The sequence below is a fragment of the Numida meleagris genome, chromosome 6 (assembly GCF_002078875.1).
Source record: "Numida meleagris isolate 19003 breed g44 Domestic line chromosome 6, NumMel1.0, whole genome shotgun sequence".
NCBI classification, from domain to species: domain Eukaryota; kingdom Metazoa; phylum Chordata; class Aves; order Galliformes; family Numididae; genus Numida; species Numida meleagris.
In genome coordinates this window covers 22,016,839-22,036,138 of record NC_034414.1, presented here as the reverse complement: position 1 = coordinate 22,036,138, position 19,300 = coordinate 22,016,839, and the positions used below count along the sequence as shown (strand labels likewise).

At 41.6% G+C, this 19,300-nt stretch overlaps 1 protein-coding gene across 1 annotated transcript in view; it reads right to left on the bottom strand.

Annotated features, from left to right (window-relative positions):
• The window catches only part of HSD17B12 (hydroxysteroid 17-beta dehydrogenase 12), a 76,750-nt gene that overhangs the window by 23,279 nt on the left and 34,171 nt on the right, over positions 1–19,300 (bottom strand). Inside the window, 3 exon segments of the mRNA XM_021403767.1 lie at positions 3,941–3,985; positions 4,975–5,039; positions 9,525–9,635. Of these exon segments, the coding sequence (XP_021259442.1) occupies positions 3,941–3,985; positions 4,975–5,039; positions 9,525–9,635 (221 nt within the window).

Sequence of the window (19,300 nt, the reverse complement as noted above, 5' to 3'; positions counted from 1 at the left end):
TTCTTGGTTTTCCTAAATTTCACTGTGTTGCTTGTACTCAGAAGAAAAATCCAAAGTGCTTCCTTCACCATTGCTGGAATGTATTTGTCACAGCCACATTTCCCTTGTCCCATTCAGCTGTGTATCATGCTCTTAGGTTCAAAGTCAGCAAGGTGGGAAACTGCAGCATCTAATTTCTCCCTCAGGACCATTTCAATGATACTCATGACCACCTTCACAGTACACTTATTTCTCTTCCAAGTATTGGCAAGGGTACTTCTCTGCTACAAACTTGCATTATCTTCTTGGCTAAGTCATCAGCTCCCACTTCCACTAGGACTTTGAATATAAATGTAAAAGTAACCCTCTGACCAGAGGTAAGGTATACACACACACACAAACATCTCTTCTTGAAAGCCAGTGTTGCCACTTCCCTCAGAATTATGTTCTGCTTGCCATTATCCTTTCCAATGCACAACAAATACAACCATTCTATGCAAAGGCCTACAAAAGAACCTTTCTCCTTTTTCAGCTAGACTAGCTGCCCCTCCTCCTTTCAGTTTTGCATAGCTTGCTGTTTGTTTTTCCTCAAAACTCTATTTCAGACTTCTCCGGCATTGCTTAGAGTTGTTCCCTTGTCTTGCCAGGTGTTCACAACTTGGTGCAGTTTACCCTTCTCTTCCACTGAGAGGCACCTGACACCAGATCTCAGTTCAACATAGAGTATTTATGTTTTTTGAAGTTTTAAGCAAATTACAAGACTCTCAAATACAGTAATGATTAAAAACCTTGATCTTGAAGGTTTGTCGTCCTTTTGTATTTAACGCTCAGTGTAGAACATCAATAAGGTGATGAAGGCAAAGAATAGCACAGACACCAAGGCATGTACATGTATGTAACTTACTCTCCCCCTTCCTCTGATAATGCCAATTTCCAAATGAAGTCTGGCCTGCAAGCCTGAAAACCACATTCCCCCTATGACATAACGGCTCTCAAACCAATTCAGCTCCTTGCTTAAGCACTAAGCCAGCACCCCCTCAACTGTTTAGCCCCACTCATTTTTCAGAGCACACGTTTATTTCACACTCCCAATGCAATTAGCATACTGAGATACTGCAAACAGAAACAACACACTTGCCATTTGTTTCTCACATACTTACTATCTTGTGACAGGATACACATTCTCAAACATTAGAGGAAGTTACATTGCATTAGAAAGTTTACTGCTGAAAGAAAGGTTTAACAGCAAGAAGCTGATAATTTATCCTGTGAAGATGTGGTCTTCTGCCTTAGTATACCACCTCCTGTGTGATTATTATCCCCTAGGAAATCCAGTGGGTCAGAAGGGAACGGGTGAGCAAGTGCCACCCTTCAGAAATGCCCACACTTGTGGTAACAGAACACACCTTAACACTTTCTGCACCATCAAACCATGCTGAATACCATAACTTTCTCACTTTGAGCCAAAGTGTTACTTCAGTTAGAACTGAAGTTATTTGACATTTGTGCCAAAAAATTATTGTGTCCAGCAAAGGTGTTGCTGATGACATGTGGTGCAGTTTACACAGACAAGAGATATCGCTTCCTTTTAAGTACTGAGGAGGTTTTGTCCCAAAGGCAGGAAAGTGAATAGCGAGGTTCCAGAATCTAAGAGTGGACAACTTATATGACATCTCTGATGACAACCTGGAGACACTGATAGGTACCTGTAAAACTCGCTTTGCCTCTTCTGTACCTTGTGTCTTCAGCAGACCTGCCTCTCCCTTGTTTAATCTAGTCTTCTCTTCCATCCTAAACTTCATGATTTTATCATGCAAGAAGGGAGATTGACTTTATTTTTCTAAAAACAAGACATAAATATATACTCCTAAAAAAGAGGTGATATGGTGATATCTCCATAAAACACCAAACTAAATGTTCATGGGATCCTGTCCCAAAAATCTAAATGAAGGGACACAGGCTTTTCCTAAAATTACGTTTTCTCTATTTCTATGGAGTCTCCTGAAAAAAAAAAAAAGGAAAAAAAAGACTTACAGATGGTACATATCTCTAATGCGCTCCTCTACCCAAAACAGTAAGCATCTGGCATGCCTACTGTTTAATTACACAACAGGCTCATGCAAGAACATTTTCAAGCCTAGAAGCTTATGCTCAGACCGCAATTGTACCCAGTAGCATGAACTGTTCATGGTCAAGAAAAGTTTTCAAACAAATTGAAAAGCACTAATACACACAAGTCTCATGGAACTACATAATGAGTTTTTACATGCATGGGGACACTCACATTATAACGTGAAGAGGCTGACACGCCACAGATTTTACCAGAAATGAAATCATACATTTGTTAACTACAGTTGAACATCACTGACTATAAACACAGAGAAAGAAGCCACAAAGCAGCACTAGTTCATTCTGGAAACCAAGATGATCTGGCTGCATCTCTAGAATTTTAGGTACAGACCCAATAAAGCAGACCTCAAATTATTGCAGTCTGCCATCTTCAGAAAAACATATTAAAGTAGCTCAGCTGCAACTCTTCTGTTCTGACAACGTGTTTCCAGGAGGACTGACACCCCAAATTCTTTAATCACTGAATAGTGCACTCCCTCTGCTGGCACAGCACAGATGTCACATCACAGCAGTTTGCTGATTACACCTGGTGTAAATGTGTTAAAACTGGCGGGGTGGTGTGGGGGAGATGTCTGCTAAATGGCTTCTATAAGAGAAACCGTAAAAGGTGCCCTCTAACAACTGCCTTCCCTGGTGCAAATCTTGAAGGCGTGCAGCAAGACTCATGGGCCACAAACCTCAGTTAACAGAAATTGGTGCTCATCAGGTTTGCTGTGCTTTCAAGCAGAAAAGTTGCAGGAAAACCACTGTACTAACATTTCTAACTTCACAACGAGTTGTTCTAATGTGCCACAGAAATACATAGAAAAGTGAGAGCAGCAAGCTGACATCAAGAATACCATTCATTCATGTAAGGGCCGCACTTTTCACTGTTTGCTGTTGTTTAAACGAAGTGTACAAATCCTACAGAGGTCTCATTTTCAGATGTCCTGAGCCTATTCACAGGGCAACAAGACACCTACATTTTTGGCTCCCTGAGAGCACCATACTAAATGAATTCAGTACTTGACCTCATCAGAACAGCTGCAAGCAAGTCAAATCTTTCAAGTCACCTTTGAAGCACCTAACTTTTGGGCTTGGAGGCAAAAGGTTAACCCTCAGCTACAGGCGATGCAAACTTTTTGTCATGCAGAAGTGAAAGTTGAGGCTTAGCAGTGAATAGTCATGAGGAGTTTCTGCAGCATGGTCTGCTAACACAGTAATTGACTCCCTGTGTCATGTTAAGCAGCTGCCATTAGCTCCGTCCATGGTTCAGCTCTGAAATATCAGAATGAAAAACCGTTTTTTGAATGGACCTCATTTTAATAAAGGCAACAGTTACACTTTTTAGCCTGAAGTGCTATTCATTTCTTCCCAACAATAACAAAAAAACTTTAATATCAAAAAGGGAAAGTATTTTATTTCAAAAGTTATTGTGCACTTCTGTAAATTTGGGTTTCCATTTCACAGTAAGTATAACGGTGCCTTCCCACAACAGCGTACAAAAGCCTTACACGTGCAGTAGTCAGGGTGCTTACCTCAAGGAACAAAGACACAGAAGGAGAAGAATTAAAGATTTACAGGAAGGACCAGAACAATAAACACGAAGAAGCATTGCTTTGTGTATGTATCACACTCTTCTAAATAGCTAAGAATTATCTTTGTAACAAATTGTATTTCAATAACAATCTGAATAATCTTCTACAAGAATCATAAATTCTAAGTTACACTAAGATAAAAAGTGAATCTGTGGTCCAACAGGTGACAGCAAAGCTTTGGACAACTGAATTTGAATTGTTCACTGGGTTTGAATTAAGATTTGAGAAATAAGTATTGGCAGCAGGGCGCTTACCTTACAAACAGACATGATGTTAATGTTGATCATTTGGTCGATTGTCTGAAGGAAAACAAAGATTTGCATTATGTTCTGTTTTAAGTTATTTGAACAACATTTACATACTGCCTGGGTTGCAACTGCTGGGATAAATTAAACCTCACTCTTCTACAGCCACATCCACCTTTACTCCACACCTTCTTGCTTCAGTACCAGGAGCAGTGGCAGACTTTCAAAGCACCCTCTGAATTGCGTTGGTCAAGTTTTATTTCTGATGAGGGACTTGCACTAACGAAGAACAGACACATCACACTGACACTGCATTTCCTTATAGCAATTACAGTATTTATGAACTTTAGTAAGTTCTGGTATTCCAGACAGATGTTCACATATTTGCATTTATATTTTGCTCTTTACCATTTTATAACACTGTTTTAAGCACTTAGTTTAGTTTAGTTGACAGTGAACAGAACAAAAACCCTCACGAGATCCATTCCCTAACACAGAAGCAGAGAGCACAACCCCACAATGGATACAGTTAGCTACAGGGAGTTTAGAAACAAAGTCATGGTGAAAGCATTCAGTGATTACAAAGTACTCAAGTCAACCACAACTGTTTCTACACTACAAGATGTATCACCTGGCCCTACAGTGTTCTGGAATAGGCAGCTTCCACTCATGAAGTTACTTACTTCCCTTTGATCTCTTAAAAGACCACCCCGTGTACTAAAGCAGCTCAAAAAGACAGCCAGGAGAGACCAGGGAAAAGAGGGACTCACTGACCCCAGAGCATCCGAAATAGAAACACTCTTCCACGATTCTTCATTGTACATACTAAAAATACTACAAAAAAACTGAGGCTGTCATCATCTCAGTCGTGACATGTTGCTTACGTAAATGTCTATGAATCCTTCTACAATGCTTTCTGATCAGAAAACTTTGTTTTTTTGGGGGGTACTTTGACTAAATCTAAATACTTTTGCCTTATCCATTAAGCAGTGAGAGCAAACACTGAGAACACTGTAAAGTAAGAGAAAAAAAACAGCACTCACTTTATCCAGGTCTGGAATATCAATGAAGTATTCCGGATAAGAATACGAAATTCCCACGTTGTTTACTGAAATGAAAGAAAGAAGTTTTTATTTAAATTGCTTCAAACATTTGATTACTGATGCTCTGCAGTACTCTTGAACTGCTGCATTTGAACCGTTTAATCCCTCTAATCAAGTTTCCTTAACTGTAAGCATACACGTACACTCAAGCATAACGCCGGAATACAAGCACGAGCCATTCTGACGGTGTGAATGTCACTTCTCGGGTGGTTTGAGTACGGGCACCCTGAGCACCCTGCAGCCCCATGCTGATGAAAAGCTCCCAGTGGCTGGCAGGACAGCAAGGCTGTTTAACACAAACCAAGCAAAAATAAGGTAGAAAAAACATCCCAGCAGTAAATTCACTCAAAACTTACTTTAAACATTGGCCCCCTTCCCCATGCATTGCAAGGTGTGCAGGCTCAGGATGGCCTAGGGACGCTCTCTGAGGCCTTCCTCGGTCTTAGGTTAGTGCAGAAAAGCAATGTGCACCGTGGTGTTCTTTTGCCCAGGAGAGCATTGGGAAGGAACTACCCTGCTGCCCGAAAGAAGGAGAGGAGAGGACAAAAGAGGACAGGAGGAGACAAGCAGAGGACAGTAGGTGGCAGCAAGAGCCCAGGCGTGGCTGAGCTCCCAGAGAAGCTGGGGGAAGGAGGAGGCACGGCTCACAGCGAGGAGAAATCACATTAATGACAGGCTGCGTGCATTAAGCAGCCTGTGTTTTTGACAGAGTCTCTGCCTTTAGAAATGGTTCCTGGTTTGCCTTCCCTGGGTTGGCAGATCACTACACAGAGATCCGCTGCAGCACACCACTCTCCTGCTCATGCCCTCATGCTCCTCACATCTGCACAACCCGTCCCCACCGGCAGCATTTAAAATTAACTGAGAGAATATATTAATTACTGAAACCTGATTTTTCCAGAGCAACACTTGTGACTGGCAAGGTTTTTATTCTGAGAGCAGAACCCAGTGCTCACCCTCCAGCCTCACCCCAAGTAGCGCTAAACTTCTGGTATCATCAGAGAACAATGCAGCTCTGCAGTCTCAGTTCTTCAAACTTAATAAAGTGTATTGGTATGGAGACAAAAAAAAAAAAAAAACAAGCAAATGGGATCTCCGCTTCTTAAGTATCTGTTGTTCATCTTACGCAAGTGAAACTTGTGACACTTGGTTGCTGTGGCAACATTTCGCATTTATATAGTGCCTTACACCCCAGAGAATCCTGAAGCGCTCTATATGCTCAGCAGCACTGTTCACCTCTAGGGCAGAGACTTCAGTGGGGTAAGAAACAAGGTTCAGTGGTACTGATGCCTTTTTTGTGTGGTAGGTTAGGTTTTGGTTTGGGCTTTTTTTTTTTTTTAAAGCCCCTACATCTCTGCCAAAAGCCCTCACTTTATCACCCAACCTGAAGGCTATGTATGCAGCACAAGGCACTCCAGACATACAGGCAACACGCAGAAGGGATTTCAGGGAGAAGATCACCAGCTTCATTCAGGAATCCTCTCAAACAACAGCACTTTTAGCCCAGACCTCTTCACATATTTATGGAAACCCTTAGCTGATTAGTCAGGCTGTGATTAAAATTTAAACTTCTGGAGAACCTTTACAAAGGTTTACAGGGAGTTTGGCAAATTCTCAGCAGACATTTACTATATTTAGAGAGAAAAGTTTTAAAACGGAAGAAGGTCCAATCTTATTATTTCCAGAGCAAGCCAGAAGGAATTTTCCTAATTTTCATCCTAAATTAAGCTATTTTTCAATTCATCTCTCTGGAAAGGATTTTTGCTATGAACAGTGGCAGAGCTTTGGGAATGCCCCTGCTCGTTCCTTCCAAAACCAGCACATTGCACGTGACCCATGCCTCAGAGAGTCACACAAAATTTACACCAACTACTAGAAACTGCCACCCAAATCTGCACCCTTAGTCTAAGTCATCATGTTTTTCTACCAGATCGTATTTTGCTGCAGTTTGGAACAGATTTACTTATTGATTTTTTTTTTTTTTAAACGAAAGATCAAATTGCAGTTTGTGAAGGCATATTTTACCTCAGAAGATCTGAATAACAACAGGGTAAGATAGCTGTCCGGCTCTAACTCCTTTTGAGACTCAAGGAGATTTAAGAAGAGCGAAAGAAAGATTTCCCACCTCTGCTTGTTTAACATATTGCTGTAGCTAGCACATGTTCGAAGTCACTGACAGACGCTGTTTTGAACACACAGCAAAAACATTATGCAAACTCTTTTAGCCTCCGTACGTGGGTGAGAAGAAGCTTCCAAATAAGAAGTTTACAAGGATTCCAATCTGTAAGTACTTTAGTTCAACTCTGTGCAACTATATAACCAGAAGCTGGATCTCCAGCTGTATAGGTGGAGACACCTGTGTTTAAGTGCAAAGCTCAAAAATAATTACCCAGAGATCATCAGCAACTGCGCTACAGCACTAAGGGTTCTCATAGCTATGGCTCCAGATGAGAGGAAAAGAGGAAAATGTACTGTAACCTGAGAACCCATCCCTCATGGTCACTCCCACTGAAACCCACTCCTTCTCACAAAAACATGCAAAACACAGAGTAGTAAAAGCTATTCCAGATTACAAAAAAGCTACAGTATTTGAAATGAGGCAATAAAGCATGAAATCAATTGCCATCAAAAATTAAAATATCATCTTTCTAGAGTAGCCATAGTCTCTGCCGAAAAAGTCACGCTGATGAGTGGTTTTGGTTAATGCAGTTATAGCTAGAGAAAGAGAAAAATCCTATGTACCACATAATCCGATGATCTCAAGCATGAGACCTACTAAACCCAGTAGTGAATGTCCTGCTTAGTTAGAAAAAACACGTCTGTAAACCTGCGCTGGCCGGCACTGCAAGGAAATGGTGAAAGAGCTCGGCTAGAGAGCACACGACTCTCAAGCATTTTGGTGCTATTTTTACCATGTTTCTAGTCAAGGTGCTTGTGCAAATAAAAGCAGAAAGCAGGCTCTGCTTCGGGAATGTCATTTTCCTGTAATAAGATTACACAACTTGAAACGCATTCACTGCTTTAGTGCCCAAAGTCTATAAGAAGTCCGATTTCCACGATTCCATGCATCCCCATAACTTTATCATGGTCTAACAAACAGAAGCCCTTTCAGTTTGGATACATACCTCACATAGTAAAGGTTCGCTGGATTTAGAGACATTTACATGATACACTATTCTCTAAAAATTGCTTCAGGACAGATAAGAACAAACATTAATTTTAATCCTCATAGCTTCTTTGGAATTTTTTTCCTTCAGAAAGGAAAATAAAGGCATCCAGAGCCAACCACTCTCCGTGCAGCATGTCGTGGAGATGCTGGCAGTTACTGTTACTCAATTTCAGGTGGATTTGAATTTTTAGAGTAATTAAATGCTGGATGTCATGAGTTGCACACACTCAAATCTGTCAGAAGTATTCAAGAACGTTTCGTACTTTATCATTTAACAACTGCATTTTTAAATTGAGTTTTTATGAAGACTATTTTTGGGGCATTATTTACAGGCATCATAAAACAAGATCTATCTATTAGAAGCAAAGCTCTGCTTCTGTATTATCACGTGTGACAAATTTATTTTGAAATATGCTTTAAAAAATAGTGCTAGTTCCAATTACTGCACTTCGGGTTAGTAAAATGAGTTTTGTAGCACCAAAATGACTTCAACAGATGACATACACTGGCAGGCATCTGAGCTACAAGACTTGATAAAAATGTCATGCCTTATGTTTAGCACCACAAGTTCTCATCTCCATTCAGAACAACTGTAGAAATATCAGTTATGCACGCATATATGTGCTTCTACAGAATAAACCAGAAAACTGATAGGAAATTGCCTTTGCCCCACAGTTCAGGTAAGAGTTGGGTAAACCCCTTTATACCAGTTCCTCTCGACTTGTAGCACTTCAGCTCTACGCCCTGCAACACACCTGGAGGGATCACTGAGTCTTCTCAAGGACTCCCACAGCACCTACAGCTCTGCGTTACCACAGCTGCGCCAGCAGAACACCAGCAGCACCCCACCACCACCAGAATGCACTCAGAACTTTAGAAGCAGGAGTCATTTACTTGATGCTATATTCTTATGACTGAATTTCAACAGCTCTTAATTAAAAGTTAACTGTTCTCCCAAAGGGCTCTGCTGCAAAGTTCAATCTAAGTATCTGGAGCTTGCTCACACTCTGAGATGACACTGGGTCAAATAACTGTGCATGCAGTCACGAGCTGAAGGGGCCTTTAACAATTGCATAATAATGCATCGAAGACACCCAATAAGCCTCTGGTCCTAGAACCTGAGCACATGTGCAAGCAGCTGCTTGTGCAGAATACCATCAGGATGCTAAGAAAACATATTGAGCACACAGTGACATAGTTTTAGTCAGGTAAGACACCAGCTTTTGTGAGTTGCTTTCAATAAACTTCCAAATGTGAACAAGTCAGTAAGCACGCTGGGACAAAACACAGTGTGAAGGATTTACAGAGCTGAAACACAAACCCAAAACACCGATCTCCAGGCCTTCCAGTCCTGCTTTGATTCTGTCGTAAATGCCTTCTCTCTCTCCGAAGTCCGCCACAATAACTTTTGTTTCCACTTTGTACTTCTCCTCTAGAAAAAGAAAAGGTTTAGAAAATAAATTGGAAACAGCTGAAATAGCATTCAAACACTACAAATCTATCAGTTATGGCTTTATAAAACAACATTTTAAGTAGCTAGTATTACACAGAAACATTTTTTGCTTCTTCAACAGGAATCCTTGAATTTTAATGCAACCTGCTCATGAAGTTTGCAACGTTAAGCTACTTCTGGTGAGAACATAAATTGTCAAATGATTCAGCACGTTTTGTTTGTAAGGACCATGAAGATGGCAAGAAAACAAATTATACAGGTTTACACAGAAGCCAAAAAATGCTGAAATCAGAAAACACACATACACAACAGCATCCAAGCACAACTTGACAAGGACACTGTTTTCCCACCTAAGGCAAACGGTAAATGAGTTGCTTCAGACGGAGCAAACCAATTCTTTATTGCCCCTCATTTCCACTTTCAATTCTGATGACAAAAAATGTTTTAAATATTCAGTATTTCAAACATAAAGGGAACGTGTGGGTGAACAAGAGGAGAACTGCAAGTTCAATCATTCTTAAACCATTCTGATGTGCTTTTATCTCCTTCCCTAATGGAATGGGAAAAAAATACACATAACCAACCGCATTTTGAAACAGAAAAGGGAAGTAAGTACTAAAAATGCCTCATAGAAGGAACAATTCTGCTTCCATCAAGCCAAATTAATTGCACTTAATTAACGTCAGTACAATGTCCTCTTGGACTTCAAAAGGACGAAATAGCAGCTTAACACTGAACCATTTCTGAAGTTTGCTGCACCCAGATTCCACCCCATTCCTTAAGTGCTCTGCATACGTCCAGAGAAGGCTTTTGCAGCATTTTGCCCCCACGGCCATTCATAAAAGTAGTGTCAATTTGAAGGAAAAGAATCATTCACAAAAAGATTAGGAGCAGCCCGCTTCCCGTGATGCTCTTTGCCATTCAGGGAAAGCCGCAGCTCCCGTGATGCTGCCGTCCATTCATGCAGAATCATGAATCCCCTGAACTCGCCAGGCTGCTCCCCACCCCCCACAATATCCCTAATGGCAGATGGGATTAGTTCTCCTCCTTTCCCTCTCCCCTCCCTCAGCCCCTTCATCTCTCGTGAACAGCTGCATTGTTTGAAAATCCCCGGAGAGATGTTGCTATGTCAAATGACGACGTAAATAGCATTAAGCCCCTACTGCAGCAGCAGTCTTGTGATCGCGTCAGAAGAAAATCAAGTTCAGCACTGGGGGGAGGGGGGGGACGATTCTATTTTTAGACACAGCTGTTCTAATATTTAACATACACATTGAAATTCTTACAGGACACCGAATTAAAGGCGGCTTTATAGGCACATCAAATACGTACAAGGGGACTGGCCAGGCAAAACCAAAGCAGAACACATCCACACACATGCCATTTTTAGCTGCTGTACAGTATCTGCAGCTGTCTTCGCGGCCATTCAGATGCTTCGCAACACGCATGTTGTTTAAAGAGCCCAAACACCACCCGCCCCGATTTGCTCTCTTGTTACGAGCCTTCTAACTAAGCACTCCTCATTAGAATTGTTACTGATTTACCTTTTGAAATCATTACAGAGATGCTGAGAAGTGTTAAAACAAAAAAATCTTAGGATCTAATACTGTAAATAGAAAAAATGAAGCCCTCACACTCCAGCTCACGTAAGACCCCTTCCTGAAGCCTTCAGAACACTAGCTAATGCCATTACATGTAAGGCAGTTGAGCAAAAGTCCTGTATAAAAACACACAGCACCCTTCGTGGGCTGACGGCAGGTAGCAGAACGTACAGAACACGCAAAGAACAGAAGACTGTCTCCTGGTACGGCCAGAGGACACAGTCTCTGCAGTTCTCACTGCCAGCACTCAGATTTCCCTCCCAGCAGACTCCCATGCAATGGCCTGACTCTGCCTCTCCATTCCACAACAGCAGCCAGACGTCATGTAACTTTGGAGCACCCCACGCTCTGTCCCCCAACCTGCAACAGACGGGATGAGCCACTTGCCCAGAGAAAAGACTAGCAAGTACATCTGATAAAATGGCTCTGTCGAGCAGCGACACAAACAGCGTTAGGTCACTTCTGCATAAGCTCATACCAGCAGTCAGGGCACAGGGTGCAGGGGAGAAGAGGTGTTCTCTGCTCTGTATAAGCAGTGGGAAAGTGAGCTTCCTTCATCCTAAGCAGGACTAAGATGCTCTCAAACAGCTGAGCTAGAAAAGACAATAGAACTTTGTTTTATCTCCAAAGAAACTGAGATGAAGTGTAACAGAGAAAGCAGCAGGAGGCTACGTTCTAACCCAGGAAGCCCAGGAGCAATTGGACATTTCTCCACTCAGGAAGAGAACAACTGAGCTCAGTAACGGAGCTTCCAGCTTGAAGACCCTGAGGTAGTCAGGGGCCAGAACGAATGAAAAGAGGATAGCAAACCTTTTTTGCAGTCAGCAATCAGAACATTTGAAACATCTGATAATAGGTGCCTGCATGTCCAGCATTCTTGATGATTTATTGACAAGTGAATCTGATGTTTCATCTTCAAACCTGGTACTTCAAATGCTTTTTAGCCAAGGACTGAATATAATCCATCATATTATCAATAGTTCTGCAGCATTCAGTCATCACCTACCTATACAGTCTCAGAGATGGGAAAGGTAGCTCAGTAGGTCTCTGTGTTTCTCAGCTCTGACACATCAGTGTTTTAATCATTTTCTCCCTGTTCATTTACTAAATACCTCAGGTGAGAACAGCCTTGACCCTACAAATGAAAGTTTTTAGCCTAAACCTGCACTTCTCCAGCTAATCTATACGGCTCATATTACCTTAGCCAAGATTTCTGGTAGTTTAGTAAGAGACCAGTGAAGCACAACGGTATCTCTGTAGTCTGATAAGAACACATAGGACCTTCAGGAAACACTGTCATTTGGGAAATAAGTTGTGGACCACAAAGTCCTAACAAAACACCTTCACAGCTGTGGGAAGGCTGAATAAATCAGCAGAGTGGGTTCAGAGCAGGGTCTCAGCAGGAATTACATGAAGAAGCAACCTTATGAGGTCAGCCCAGAATCAAGAAACAAATCCAACTTACACAAGTTCGTGATTCCTGTGGTGAGTACTGTCTTCCTGCCTAACATTGAGACTCACAAGGAGCCTCTACAGCAAGAGGTCTGAAAACAGTCTGCTGTTTTGCTGGAAATATGATGAGCTAGACCAGTAGGCAAGTTCACACTGGAAGGAACTACAAGAAGAAACCACACTAATTAAAGACTCTAACAACATCACTGCCAAGGTGAACAAAGCAGCTGATTCCAAAATAGGCGAACAATAAAGAGTAGCCCCAGTTCTCACTGAGACATGATACACCAGATTAATCTTGCAGGGATGATCTCCTCAGCACGTACCAAGCTAACACCAGCCACGACACCATTTGTGTACCTAATAACATGAAGCCTTATTCTAGCATGGAACCTTTGCTGACTGAGCTACTTCAAGGATACAAAATAGGAGGCAAAGACTCAAAACAGAGAAGAATGTTAGAGACAATGAGTCAAAAGATGTTTGAGACAAGTGCACACCCAAAGATCAGATCATCCTCCTCTGGAACATCCAGAAACTCCTCCCTATTTGATGTGAAAGCCCAAAACTAGTTTTTAAATCTCATCAGCTAGTAATACCATTAAATAGCAAATTGACGGCACAGCATGTTCAGGAAGAGGGCTTCTGCGTAGTACTTCTCAGACACACACTCCTTTCTGAGGCAGAGCAAGTACCTGTTACTTGGATCAGATGATACAAATGTTGTATAGGACAAAAAGGCAAAACAAAATTTTGCAGAAGTTATTGGCATGGATTCTTTAAAAGATACAGATAGTAATCCAAGAATAGTCAGATTACAAAGTCGTACACATCATCAAGATTAATACCTATAGAAAAACAGTTGCAGTGCAAACAGAGGTAGCATTACAAATAAACCACTATGTACAAAGTTGCTATGGTTTTGTTTTCAAACCTGTCATGAGCAGAACTGATTAAATTTCAAAGTAGCGTACCTGGATTCGTAATGACTGCCTTATACAATATTACATGTATGAACTGCCACCTCTTCTCTCTCAGTCATTACACATGACCGTATTTTTCTTCCTCATTCCTGTCACTACGGATTGGTTGATAGCAACCACGTCAGCATAGCATCACTGAAGAGATAACATACTTTCCTTGCTCCTCGATTTTGAGCCAGAGGACATTAAGATGTTACAATGTACTTGCTTTCATCTTGGCCTTCCCAGTTTCCTCTGTGTGTCAGACTTCCTGGTGACATCATCTAGGTTTTCCAGAATTTGAACCTGCCTCTTTCAGCTTTTACAGATCTCAACTCTATTGAACTTCACAAGCCTACAGATGGTGGGATGGAGACAGCAAGTGCCACATCTGTCCTCCACGTTCCCTCTAAGTGGTCCTCACTATGCTAAACTTCAATACACTAAATACACACACTGTTTGCAAAGAAACAATGCATTAACTATGCATCCAGATCTCAACAGCCTTCCTAAAGCCCTCTTTTTAGACAACACCTGTATATAAAACTGAAATTTGTGGAAGTTCCGGCAAGCAAGCTTGTTTAGAGACTTAGTCTGCAGTATGAAAATCAGAAAGTAAATTGGCAATTTCAGGATATTTATGAAAAGGATATTCCTGTACTCTCACGTGACTTAAGATAGTTGACAAAGAAAATAATCTCTAAGTGGTGACATTACTGTTTACTTATGAACGCAAGGTAACTCTGAGAGCAGATTGCTAAAAACTCCACGAAGCCTAGGAGGCCCAGTTCTACCTTCTGATGGAAACAGCACCTCCAGGTGCCACGTGCAGTTGGTTTAGAGTCAGCAAGAGCAGAAGTGAGGAATGCTCCAGCGTTCAAGGGGGTACTACTCAAGGGAGGAAGTAATGGAGCTGGAAGCCACACACACAGCAAGCAGAGGGAACGGCAGTGCACAAAGCCAGGGCAGCCCAGAACTGAAGGTAGAGAAAGGAAAACTCCATGGCAGGAACCACACCAGCACCATCCTGAGCAGCAGCTGGAAAAACACACAGTCTGCCTGGTTTCTCATCTGCAGAACAGTTAGGTACAACCTCACTAGGAGAAGCAAACACTATTATCTATTTTTAGGTAACTCAAAGGCCAGACAGAGTAATTTACAGATAATGCACCCAGTGTCTTGCTATGCAGGGAAATCTAAATGCATCTAAATGATTAAGCAAACTGGGGCAGACCTTTATTACTGATAAAAGTCAGGCAATGCGGCACCATCTTGCACCTAGAGCACCAGAAAACAAGCATAACACTGGAATTTGAAAAATGGAAGTTAGTAGTTTCTAACTATGATGATCTATGTCCTAAATACAGGCTAATAAAGAATTCAAAAAGGTTTAAGTAACTCAGACCAGTAGCTTTCCCTCCCCACCCAACTGACATCTTGGTTAACAGGCTGAAAAATGCTAAAGAACTGAAGTTTTGACACCCAAATAAACTGGGCTTGAAAGAAGGTTCTCCCAGAGAAGCAGTCTCATGAACTTCGATGCAAATGAACGGAGACAGTAGCCTGACAATCAGGAGAAGCAGCTCTGTTGGCATGACAGAGTCAGAGTCAATGTTAACAGGGTCTGCGGTCACAAATCCTGCAGAGAAACAGGGAAACTAAAAGGTGACCATCCCTAAAAAACAGTGTTAGTACTTGCACTGCTGCTTTCAAAGTGGCTGGCTACAGCAGTTTGACTTTATGCTACATACACTGAAACAAATCCAGTCAGCTTTACAACAGAGAGGTTCAGGATCAGGCATATGAGGTCCACATTGTAAGTAGGTACGGAGAACAGTTTATTTCAAGCTCAGGGAAAGTACATTAAAAACCTTTTGCTAGAACTGAAACACCTCATCTGCTTATATTCAGAGCTTGATAGAAATATTGCCATCACGGTGATGTGGTAAAGAAACTGCCTGCAAAAACATAAAAGTGGTTTCACTTGGTCTTTAGGTTCCGAAAGGTCAAAGAAATAAGCAAAACAGTGGCAGGAGAAGAAAAACAGCTCTCCACTCTTCAGCATACACGTAAGAAAAATTTGGTTAAGAGTAAACCTATTCAACCACATTCACAAATAAAGACTTCGAAAGTTCACAGAAGTAGCACATAGAATGTCAAGTGTGGACCAAATCCGTCTTCCAGAAGGACCATCAAATACTTAGACTGGCAATAGCAACTTGTTGTACAAATTGTTGACACTATGCGTCACGTAGAAGGTTCTTAAAATCAGACAGGTATAACAAGAACTCACTTTTTCTGATCATTTTGTAGGGACTTAAGATTGCAAGAAATCTGCTGTTAACTACGGCTCTAAGTTTCTCAATACCTTGGACTTCATCAAGTAAGATATTTTGAAGTGGGATACAAAAAGCAGTCACAGTGTAATACAGGATTACCAAAGACACATGTGGACATTTATTTGGAGGAGGGCAGGGGGGAACAACAAAAAACCTTGAAGAACCTGCAACAGCTTTCAGGAATGAGATCACAGCAGCACAGGTAGAGAAAAGTTCATCTAGAGCAAAGACTCTGGGCTCTTTTGCCACCTGCATTTTATTCATGTTTCAGTTACCAAGTCCACTAACACACTGAATACCAAAAAAGCTGAATCAGAAGACAGGGAATGTCCCATTTTTGCAGCTGTATCAGTCCTTCTTTTGAAGGATGGATCACACTATTCATTTCTGGGCAAGTGGCAACAGGACCAGCCCAGAAGATGATCATCAGTCACTGCTGACCCTAATCCAGAGGGAAGCTGCACAGAGACCCAGTGGAAGAGAACGTGGGTGTTCAGAAGGGCAGCAGATATGCAATAACAGTTAGGTATCCAAACAGAAGTCCTACAATAAGTCACAGATTTCTCTATAAAACTCTGAAGCAGAGTACTGGTCACCTAAGAAATAATAAAAAGTTGAATTAAGCTGTACCTAAAAAAAAGCTCTGTTTGCACCCAGCTTTTCAGAAGTCATTATGCAGGAAAACCATAGTGTATCCATTTCCGCATGGCATAACGAGATGCCTACCTACAATTCAACATAATTCGCTATGTTAAAACACATTTTATAAGCATGTGTGTATAGACATTCGATAGAGTACTGAAGAATAGATCTAGACTCCTCTCATTCCACTTCAGAAGCAACACTACCAGGGAATTCCTTATATAGTGCGCTAATTGCACAATATACATACAGCATCCTTCAAAAACTTTAAGATACATTAAAAATCTAGTCACATAAAAGCGCAGAGCAGGTAAGAAATATCAGACCTCATTTAAAACATTAAAAATGTGTTAAACAGCTTCAAGTTTCAGTACATATACACAAATCAGTTCTTCACTTCTGAGCTTTGAGACAGCAGAAGATGGATCTATAAGCCATAGTCCACAAACCTTTGAGCTACATGGGACATCTAAGTTTTTAATCTGTATGAACAGTACTTTTACTAGAAAACATAGGAAGGAAGTACACTTTGTTAACACTTGTCACTGTCTGCTCCTCAGACTCAACCGCTACTATGTATTATTGTCTCTAAGATACACTTATCAAGTCAGAAAAACATTCTTAGCAACACACAGGATCAATCAATGAGCCCATTCACTCAAATTTTATGCTCAATACTGTAAGCTTTCCTAAATCAAGCTTGCCTTAGATATGAGCTAACCGAAAGCATGGCACCAGGCAGCCTGGAAGCAGCTGCACATGCAAACAGCTGGGGCTGCGCAGCCTAGCTGTGCCAGCACTTCCCATTGGCAGCGCTATGTCCGCAGGCACGGCCAATGCTCACTGCACACACCCCTCCATCCAGCTTGCTGCAGTGTGCCTCTGGGTAATGCAAGGAGATGTGCCCCCAGACGCAAAACAATCTGCCCTTGCTCCTAAGGCAGCTTTGGGACAGTTGAGTCAGTCACTGTACAAACTGAAACCAGCAACTTCACAGCCATTCACTATTATTTAAGTCTCTGATAGTTTCATCCGGGTTTGGCATCCGCTGAAAAAAAGTGTAATGAAAAGCCTGGAACTTGAAAGCACAGTCTTCAGGGTTCTCTAAAGTGTTAGCTGCAAGGGAAAATACATTGTTAATTAGTCTAGTAATTGCATAAAATACAGAAAGCAGCATAGCGCCCAGTTGAGCGCTGGAAGCAAGGCACATGCTAAGAGTCTGGAGCAAGCACAGCACACACGTAGTCATTAGTTGAACCATCTTAACATCATTTATTGCTCATATTCATGATTTTTTTTTCCTAAAGAATCTGTAGTGAAAAACAGATCAACTGAGTCTCCTCTCTCTGTGAACTAGTAACTGGCATTAATTGTTTTCCTCACCACAGCATATTCCTGGAAAACACAGAAGTGACCATCCACACTTCTTTAGAGCTACAGATTTTTACAGCTTTGACAGACATAAAGGGCTTGGTGTAATGGAAGTCAACTTGCTAAAAAATGTCACCTGCAGAGCAAAGCTGTACAGGAGACACCACTGCTTGGATCACCCAGTGCTCTCCTTGGGTCAGAGCCTCTTAGGAGTCCCAATTTTACATCTCTCAGGAAATCAGATTTCTACCAATTGCCTTGAAACAGATTTGCAATGCAGACTTGCACTTGTGAAAACAATCTAGTCCTTATTTTCCGTGTAATACTAAGTTTACATTATGCTGAAAGTGGTAAGCAATATATTGCAACTTTTGTGTTAACAAGGTGCCTAATGGCCTGGAGAACAGCGCAAGAGCTCTGCTTTTTGGCATCCACAGAAGTGTATGTAACAAACAGGTGCTTGGTTTTTTTTTCAGTAGAGATAGTCATTAAGTTTCTGCACATTAAAGAAAATGTGAGCTCTTCCCCCACTCCACTGCTATGGAGCAGAGGCAGCAGTGATCCAAACATTTGCCAGGATGACCAATTCCTCCTGCCTCTTCAGTCCAGTTTTCTAAAGTCTGAGCAAGTCACCTGCACCACTGATTCAACTACCTAGCACCTAAAACATTATGGCTCAAGACATCCATGGGACACTGAGTTACTCCTGACCCCACAGACACGGTACACATAGTATCTAAGGAGTCGAAGAGGCTACTTAAGCTGTAATTCATACTCAGTAAAGGAGACCCAAAGCACATAGTTCACATTTAAATAATCTTTACAGATTTCCTTCTCCTGGAATGAATGGGTTTGAAAGTGATTGATGCAGTAAATCGTGCACAGAAACATCCTCACAGGGAGGTTCATGGTCAGCACGCTTCCAGTTCTTCTGGAACTCACTCTTAGCAGGTGTGAAGAAGCACTGCCCACTTATTACCATGCATATAACACGATATGCCTGCTAAACTTTCTTAAGCTGGTTTTCAGTCTTAAAAGCAGCAATGACAATGTAGTCTGCTACTCTGCATGCTGACAGCTGGTTTGCAAACCAAGTCTTTTCACAAGACACGTACCAGTCACCTGTACAACATTTTACTCTCGGCTCTTCCTACCTTGCTGCTACCTCCACATTCCCCCAAAGGGTGGAGTTGTTCTACAACTGCATTCTGCAGTTTGCTGCACATCTGGAAAATATTTCTCTTTAAAGATTCTGCTCAGTTGTTTGGGTTTTTTTC